General features: G+C 41.5%; 1 protein-coding gene across 5 annotated transcripts in view; it reads right to left on the bottom strand.

Annotated features, from left to right (window-relative positions):
- The window catches only part of sorl1 (sortilin-related receptor, L(DLR class) A repeats containing), a 303,395-nt gene that overhangs the window by 89,909 nt on the left and 203,593 nt on the right, over positions 1–9,893 (bottom strand). For all 5 annotated transcript variants that reach the window (XM_017308199.1, XM_008425236.2, XM_017308196.1 and 2 more), the window contains 2 exons: positions 1,947–2,057; positions 1,603–1,734 (listed from right to left, as the gene is read on the bottom strand). In XM_017308199.1, coding sequence (XP_017163688.1) covers positions 1,603–1,734; positions 1,947–2,057 — 243 coding nt within the window. The remainder of the gene's footprint in view (positions 1–1,602; positions 1,735–1,946; positions 2,058–9,893) is intronic.

Here is a 9,893-nt window from a genome sequence, read left to right as displayed (position 1 = left end):
ATATACATATATGCCTGGACTTTGGACCTATAGTCCAAAGTCCAGGCAGCACAGAATGAGCAGAAGGCTAAAAGCTTAAAACTGGTAGTAACTGGTAACAAAATAACCAGGGGTAAATGTAGGGGGGTATGGTGGGGTACTGCGTACCCTAAAAGATTTAGTAGGGGTACGTAGTACCTGCAAGAGAATGGAGCGGCTGTCTGCTGTAAAAAGTCAGTGGGTTCACTGTGCAGCCGTGAGTGCGCCCACTAATCAGCTGTGACTGATTAGTTTTTCAAGAACAATCCAAAACACGACTTAATCAGTTAATAAGTGGCTACCCCCACCCCCATTTCATATTGTTTCTGAACTGTTCTTTGTTATAGCAAGGGCGCGATACGTTGATCGCGGAAGGTTTTGAGTCGATCTCGGCATTAGATGACAAACTAAACGCCGCCAGGATGCCGAGATCAGCACGTCCTCCTCTGACTCCTTATTAAAACGTTCATAACTTTATTAAACAACAAAAAGTCAACAAAACGTTTTCAAATTAATGACCTAACGAAAATAATAATCTCAGTGATTATTGTTTCAACAAGGTGTTGGCAATTCTGTGCATTTCGGTTCCATTATCAAAATAACTAGCAGAGCAAAAGTTTAAAATTAACTAATCAACCACCACTGTGTTCATGAGAGGCTTATTAATAAACGCAAAATACATTCAGTTCTAATTGGCACCAGTCATTATCTTGTTGTTGAAGTAAATAGGCTACTGTTTGTAGGTTTGCTGCCCAGTAGTAATACATCAGCTTGGGTAAAGCTATATCCTTCTGTTCTTTGTGTCTCTGAAGGAACTGTCTACTGATTGTGGTGTGTTTATTACTCCACATTAACAAGGACAGCTGTTCAATCAATAAGTCTGAAGAATGATTTTGGAAGAAAAACAGAATACTCTGAAAGAGATACATAAATCTTGGCAATATATTCATTTTCCTTCAAGCTACTTTGCCAGGTAGGGATAGATTTAGGACACTGCATTTCTGGAGGTCATTTTTAAGATTATTAAGCAGAGGAGTGACATTTTTTTCAAAGAGATCAGAAAACGATCAGGTCACATTGATTCCCAATTGGATAACATTCACTCTTTAAGAAGTTCAACTTATATCCTGAAAATTTACCAAAACGGTCTAGCAAATTCATAACGATGAAGATAGAAAATACTGGGTCTGAGATGTAGAACAATAAATTGTCTGTGTGTATAAGTACAGTCGATGTTCTAGCTGTTTTTTATAACTTCCCCTAAGGCTTTGTGAAGTCTTAAGCATAACTGAAAGTGACTCGATAGCTAAAGCGACGAGAAGTGGGCTGAGAGGACAACCGTGCCCCTGGACAAAGAGAAGGGCCTGTTCTCCACTATCTTAGTGGAAAAAAGGCATGGCTATCTCTGGAATAGATGATGTTGCTCTACAGCCTCTCACATGATGTTCTGGATTTTTGTTATCACATGAAAGGTCAGCTTCCTTTGCATTTCTACAGTGGTACAGGGGTATTCCTGGCTTTTAGACTTTGAGGGGTGAATAGTCTGAACATGAATCACTAACACATTTAGAATATGTTGCTCACCACATCCAGCATACGCAGCCTCCTCATCAGAGCCATCCTCACAGTGTTTAATACCATCACACACCAGAGACTGAAAGAGGCACTGGGCACGGTTCTTGCAAACAAACTCCATGTACCGAGTACAAAGGGGATCTGTGGGGGAAACACATGGAACATTTAGGTCAGGAAGGATGAGCTTCCATCTTACTGCCATGTTTCTTTCCTATCTGATAAAGTATCTCTGATTTATTTATTAACCATTTACTTTAGTCGAAACTGTTTAAAGCTGTTTAGTGCAGGTGGCAGGAACACCTATCAGTCACATCATTTTCTGTCATACGTCAGACTATGACAGAAACACTCACCACAGTTGAGCTCATCAGCACCGTCAGGACAGTCGTGGTTCCCGTTGCAGTGTGCTTTGGCTGGCAGGCAGGTGTCATTGGAGCACAGGAAACCTTTACACTGGGTTCCCTCTAACGACAACACAATTGAAATTTATTATTCATTATTTCAAGAACAGGACACTCCTTTGGGGACAGTTGGGACAACAAACCAAACACTGAACAGAGTGAAGGGTGAGTTCACAGCCACATTAGAGAGACTATATAGACCACCTTCTGTCAAATTTTAATCAGATGATTGATTGATGGCCGTGACTAATTGATATTAATTGATATCAAACCCCCCTGGCCCCATGGGAACCTCGTGACCTCCTGACCTTTCCCCCTGCCCCCATGGGAACTTTGCGACCTCCTGACCTCCCTCTGTGACCATCTGTTCATCATTATCTCCTCCCAAACTCATTGAATTACCCAATAGAATCAGAGACAGAGGGTTTGGCCTTTTTAGTGTTTGTTATAAATACTGTCGAAAAAATCAAGCACTCTACTGGTGAGAGTTGTTCGAGAACTTTACAATGTATGGAGCTAAACGAGTTCATCCTGTTGCTGAGAATAAAGAACCTGCCTCCTCTGCAACATCTGATAAGGATTCGGAGTTACCTAGCCCGAGAACATTTGCTAAGATGATGACGTCAACTCCGTTAACAAATAAACATCTGCTTGATGAAGAAGAACCTACAATTGTATATGAGATCCCGATAGCAGTGAGACTGGATTTGGGTCCGGTGATGGACACACCGGCAAGCTCACCTTCATCGCCTGATCCGTCTACATCAGAAACTGTGGATAAAAAAGAAATATTGAGAAGCGGGACTTCTCTTCTATGCGAGACACCAATTTCCATCTACGACAACTCAAGTCTCGGAGCGGGTGCCCCCAAAAGATCGACATTTTATCTGACTCGTGTGCAGATGCCGGTGCTCCAGTCCTTCAAGAAAGACTGGTGTTTAAAACCTCATGGTCTTTGGAGCTCATGGGGTTATGTTTTCCGTTATGAGTCCGGAGAACTTTACCTGTACCAGCTGGACAAGGATGAGGAGCTTGCACCAATAACAAATACATGCAGCCTCACCTATAATGACTGGGCGGTGCTAAGGCTAGCAATTCCTCGCGCCAATGAAAACATTGAATCGGCTCTGAAGCAAAATACAAGAGAAGATGAGCTCGACCTTTGATCTGCAAAGAAAACCAGAAAGCGGTGTTTCCCGACCGATACTGAAATTGGAAAGGGAGAAATTCTCTTCAGTGCAGTGTGGGAATCGAAAACTACTGAGTCTGGCCGCTGGTCCTTACGGGCAAGCAGACRGAAGGGAGACAGCACGAATTCCCCAGACCTGTTTGTGCTGGAGSCATTTAATCTAGATTGTGGTGTATTCAGAACCATGCTGGCTCTCCCATTTGATGCTTGGTCTGAGAAAATGGCRGAAGTCGGGGATCGAATTTCCGAACTGTTCCGAAAATCTCGCTGCTGGCTTGATATTTTGTCAGTGAAAAAAACTCTGACATTTCCTGTCCAGCCTCTAAGGCGGATCCTTTTCTGAGACCYCGCCCACTACCCTATATAATGCGAGAGTTGCAGGGACTCTGACACCAAACCTTTAGAATGGAAGAAGCAAGAAGCTATGGAGTATGGGGGCCCTACTGGGGCGAGCCCAGTTATTCGACAGAGAGCCTCTTCTGTCCTCCATCTCCTGGAAGCTACTACTACACGGATCCGTATCATCCGCCTTCTCTTCTCTTACACTACTCCTCATTGGAATCGTCTCCAGCACTCTCTCCTTCAAGTTTTCTGATACCAAGTACCCTAGCTGAAGAGGGTATCCCTCCAGCAGCAGCAGCAGAGGACTCTGGAGATCCTGCTCCTAGCTACTCCCAACCTCCAGCACCAGCTGCAGAGGACTCTGGAGATCCTGCTACCAGCTACTCCCAACCTCTGGCTGCTGAGGACTCTGGGGATCCTGCTACCAGCTCCTCCCAACCTCCGACTGTAAAGGACCCTGCAGATCCTGCTCCTACCAACTCCCTGCAAGAAGATGAAATTGACGGATGGATACCAAGTACCCTAATTGCTACCGTAAAAACAGCCTTACTGCATCTATTCAGYTTAATTTGCGTCAAGTATGTCAAGGAAACCTGCTACRGCTGCATAACAGATCACCCAAGCCAGAGGCAGCATCARTGCCTGGAAGTACCGGAGGAAGATTATTACCAGCTCAACTTTCATCGCATCACACAGCGGCTTCCTGACTCCACGATTCATACCTGCTTTCCAGAATCTCCTGAGGCTGCGTCGCATACAGGCTCAGGATGCAAAAGTGAAGATGATTGCAGAGACAGTTTTACACGAACTGAAATCGACATACCGAATCCAGACCGCAATTACTGACATGTATCARGACATGAACAGTGATGAAAACCTCATTCAACTCCGTTCTGTTTCAGAGTGTTACACTATGAATGAAAAGTAATCTCCCTTCTGTGTTGACTCGAATCATCTTATTTTGCATGTTTAAACATTTTAATAATTACCCTTTACTGTTTGAATTTATTTTTTTTATTATTAAAAAAAAAGTTTTAGTTACAATATTATTTGTGATTAGTTAGTTAAATATATCTTCATATACGCATTAGTGGTTAACATTTAATTGTAATTTCTAGTAAATAAATGTACTGATTGTGATTTCTTACTATTAGAGGTGGAATAAAATCTTTGTACCACAATCATGTTTTCTCATTATTTAACAACTGATCACCAAAGTAGGTGACAGAAGGATGGCAGAGAGAAGGTTAATGAAAAAGGTTTTCTACACTCCATCGCACCCCGGTAGTTTAGGAGGAATAGCTAGGCTGAAAAGAGCTCTGCAGGATGAATCAGGAAAGAAGGTTAAGGTGGAAAAAGTACAAGTTTTTTATCAGAACAAGACACCTATATTCTGCATAAACCTGCACGCATAAATTTCCTGAGAAACAGAGTTTTTGTCACGGGGCCTCAAACAGTTTCAAGCAGACCTTTGTGATATGCAAGCCTTGGTCAAGGAAAATGACGGTTATAATTACTTATTGACAGTCATTGACATATTTTCTAAAAGAGCGTACATACGAGTTTTAAAGAGGAAGACTGCTGACCAGGTGGTAAAAGCCTTTGGATCAAATTTCAAAGACAGTCAGATTCCTAAAAAATTGCAAACAGATGCGGGTAAAGAATTTTTKAACRAAAAATTTAAAGCTTTAATGAAGAAGCAYGGYATTGAGCATTTTTCCACSGYGAGCWWATCAMAAGCATCTGTCATTGAGAGGTTTAACCGCACGTTAAAAACAAGAATGTGGCAATATTTCACAGCTAATAACACCCGTCGTTACATTGATGTTGTGCAAGACTTGGTGAAAAGCTACAACTATGGGTATCATACAAGTATCAAAACTAGCCCTAAATTACGCAGCGTTTTTGATCAAAAATATGAACAGAGTTTTACGGATGAAGTGTTTACCGTGGTTGAAACCATACTTCGATCTCCTTCTGTATATAGACTCAAATACTTGGATGATGAACCTATATACAAGGCTCTTTCTATGAAGAGGAGCTTCAGAAAGTGAAATTGTGTAAAGATAAAATGTACCAAGTGGAAAAAATATTAGGTCRTYGCASCRTTAGAGGSGTAAAACAGGTCTTTGTGCACTGGAAAAATTGGCCTGAGAAATTTAACAGCTGGGTTAGAGAGGATGACCTTCGAGATATATAAAGGGAGCCAGCAATACATCTTACACAAAACAGCACCATGGAGCGCACGGTAGAGGAWGAAGGGTTCTACATTACCTTACCATCAAACGCTGGTCTAAGCGTTTTTAATGATAATACGATTTCGAGTTTTCGGGTTAATTTAGCACAGCATATTAATTTAGAAGGAGCATGGCAGGTTGCTTTGACAGAGATTTCTTATCCACACACTTGGCATAATGTTCCAAAAGATTCCGCGTTCTTTGAATGGAGGAAGATGGGGAAAGAAAAAATTCACAGACGGATACTATGAGACAATATTAMAGCTAAAAAACGAGATTGACTCACATCTTAGTGCGATAAGAATTGGTATTTCTTTTCATATGCATCTTATCAAAAATAGATTATTATTTATAGAAGCAGATTCTGAGTATCAATTGCGTTTTCACGCTCCGATTGCTTACATTTTTGGCATGGAACCAGGGAAATGGACTACTTTTTATAAACATGACAGCCCTCCTTATCCGATGGACAGGAAAGCAGGATTCTACCACATTTATTGTTACAGCGATGTGTTCGAGCAGCAAATAGTGGGAGATGCTTATGCCCCCCTGCTGCGTACGGTCAAAGTAGAAGGTAAATTCGGAGACATAATCACTCAGACTTTTAATCCTCCCGACTATCTTCCTGTGGCTCGGAAACRTATCGAATCTATTCAAATCTAACTGAAATCGGACCAGAACGTTCCAGTAAAATTTACCTATGGAAAGACAGTTGTGAAATTGCATTTTCGACGTGTGAGGTAACAACGAAGCCTGAGATGATAGCTTAATGAACTCTGGACATATACATCCGTATAAAATCGGTTGATGACAAGGTTATTATTCATATGAGCTCACCACTGTAGTGTGGAAGAGACTATTTTTACCTCAGTAGAACTGTATAAAACTATAGTAACATGACTCTGATAAATCCGAGAGATGATCCTCACCGGTTCGTCCATTATTATCATAACCAAGTAGGCGGGGCCTTACCGAGTTTTTACGGATCTGCGACCATGTATGGTCGTGGAATCGGGTCAATATTTTCAAGATTATTCCGGTTTGTGTCACCTCTACTAAAATCAGGTTTTGCCCTGGCTAAACCTCACTTAAAAAAAGCAGCCATCAATATTGCCACGGTTGTCATTGGTAGAGTAATGAATAAAATATCCGGTTCCAACCAGGAAGGATCAGGAATTATGGTTCTGTCAAGAAGGGCAAGGAAGCGCCCACCGGGGGAGCGTGTGCGAAACTCACAAAAACATGGAACTCTAAAGCTAAAGAAATCAAACGGGAGAAGCAAGGCTAAGGGGAGTAAGTCTGCTCCTAGCAAGGATATATTTCACAAACCACTAATTCAGAAAAACATGGCTTTTCTGCACCACAAATCGTCCGAATGCACTCTAGCAGAGTTGGATTTCTTTTCAGCCCCTATGACCCAGCTATCTATAGAGGATAAGGTTTACACTGAAATTCTACCTATGTCGGCTCTTACGAGAGGCGGGCCTATTGAGTTTGTGATCCCCGGAGGTGAGAAATATCTGGACTTAAATGACACTCTGCTTCATCTACGCATCATGATTACCAATGCAGATGGTAGTAACATGGCTAATGACTGTGGGCTTAATTAATTATCCTCTTAACACAATATTTTCACAATGTGACGTCACGCTGGGAGACCGACTGATATCTCAATCAAGCTCCACCCACCCTTACAGGACAATGATTGAAACTCTACTCAACTTTTCTGAAGATACGTTAAAGAGTCAATTTAGCGCAGGTCTTTTTTACAAAGACACAGCGGGTACCATAGACTCTACTATCGTAATCAATGGTCCGAATGCTGGATTAAATAAAAGGGCCTCTTTCACCGCTGAATCCGGAGAACTTCACCTGTTAGGGGCGCTTCATGCTGATTTATTTTTCTGTGAGAGAGCGCTGCTTAATTCAGTGGATTTGAGAATTAAATTAACACGAGCCAGCAATGCATTTTGCCTGATGGGAGCCCGTGACTCAACCTTTCAACTGACAATATTAGGCGCTTCTCTTTTTATTAAAAAAGTCTCAGTTTCTCCCACGGTCCGTTTAGGTCATGCTTCTGCTTTAATGCGAGGAAATGCCTTGTACCCACTTTCCAGAGTTAACGATAAAACATTCTATGCCAGAAAACTCGAGGATATATTCTCAGGAAAACCTATTTTTGGGTGCTATACCAAAGTATATAGTTTTAGGAATGGTTCACCATGAAGCCTTCACAGGAAGACGAGACCTATCACCTTTCAATTTTAAACACATGAACGCAGAATACCTAGCATTGTGCCAGGAGGGTAGACAAATTCCTGGCAAAGCTTTCCAGCCCCATTTCAACCAGGGTATATCGGTCAGAGAATTTTACAACATATTCTCTGCAACAGGCCGCCATTTAAAAGACCATCCTCTAAGCTTCAACCGTAGTGAATTTAATAATGGATACTCCTTGTTTGTGTTTAACCTGAATCCAAGTGAGGACACAGGTGCTTTATCACCCATTTCCAATGGTAATTTAAGGTTGGAGATCCGGTTCAGAGTCCCATTACCGCACACAACTACCCTCATTGTCTATGCCTGCTACGACTCCATCCTGGAGATCAATTCAAAAAGGCAGGTCTTGGTGGATTATTATTGTGATAGGAAATTTTGTTTTTAGTCTTACTTCAGTCTTGATGGAACTGATGATACTTTTTACCATTTATTTACTGATTATATCTTCTGTATTTTGTATTTCTGTAAGATGTGTTTTTCCATTAAATAAGTTTGCAGATAATGTTTAGATGTTTCCGCAGCCATGAGACCTGAAGATATCTTGGGTAAAATGCTTGATCTGATAATTGTCTTAAAGGACTGATGTGTGGAATGTAGTTTGTACTCTGTTTGACCTGACCCCATGAACTGACAAAGAAGTGTTAGAAGTTCCTCCTGAAATCCTTATCAGATCTCCATCCTGCCATAAAATCATCTCCTCCAAGAGGTGTGAGATAGTTCATGAGGAGGGGATCAGGGTGTCTCTGTGGCCATCTGGCAGTAGAGATAACATCAGACTTTGGGAGGGTCTTTGCCTTGCKGTGACTATATAATGATGTGATGTGTGTTGTTCAGGGCTCTTCTCCTGACTGCGCTMAGTGAGACGGGTCTTCGAACGCTTTTGCCTTCGAATAAAGAAACTTAAAGACAAAGATTAATCTTTCTCTTACTATTGAAACAGATTCTCATTCCTTCATAAAATTTCTACAACATTATTAATTATGAATAATCATCAACTGGAGAGTCTCCTACATCATCTGATGGGAAAACTATTTTGCGGAGTCTGGGCATGCGATGAACTGTCTTTGCTCTCACACAGGACCCGCATATTTTATTGTGAACACGCATCCTGCTCACATGCCTGGAGAACACTTGCTGGCCCTGACTTTGGAAGGAAACATGGCAGTTTTTCGACTCGTACGGATTAGCCCGAGATTTTGATTTCTACCCAAAGAGCATCGTAAAGTTTTTGAAAGCCAGGTCTTCAAAAATAATGTATCATAATAATCAACTTCAAGACACTCTGTCTGTTGTTTGTGGTCATCATTGTGTTTATTACCTCTGTAAAAGAGCTTGCGGTTTATCAATGCAACAAGTTCTTGATTCATACCCCGGTGAAGTGATAAAAAATTATGTGATGGTTTCAGATTTTGTGAAAAAATATCAACGTTGTGTAAAAAAACGAAAGTATTGTTCTTTTAACCATGGGACATGTTCTATGCAAATGTTTCTTCTGAGATGTTCTAAGAGCCATTGCTTTTTTTTTTATCTGGTCAAGATTCCACCCACCAAGTTTCCAATCAGGGGAGTAAGAGCAGCTAGGATGGATAGAATAAACCCTCCTCCTTGACTTTTGAGAGCCAACTGTTTATGTTTTAATCCGGTTCTTTTATCGGCCAACAGTCTGATGATTTGTCGCTGCTTTTTCAATTTCTGGTGTTGAGAAGGTCTTAGTTTAATATTTCCTTTCAAAATATTCAAAGCCGAAGTCCGAAGACCCCTTATGATGAACACAAACTTTGGACTTCATTTTCCCTCGCCCGGACGCGGGTCACCGGGGCCCCACTCTGGAGCCAGGCCTGGAGGTGGGGC

Source organism: Poecilia reticulata, linkage group LG13, assembly GCF_000633615.1.
Source record: "Poecilia reticulata strain Guanapo linkage group LG13, Guppy_female_1.0+MT, whole genome shotgun sequence".
NCBI classification, from domain to species: Eukaryota; Metazoa; Chordata; class Actinopteri; order Cyprinodontiformes; family Poeciliidae; genus Poecilia; species Poecilia reticulata.
Note: the sequence above shows the minus strand (reverse complement) of the source record. Positions and strands in the feature narration are given on the sequence as shown.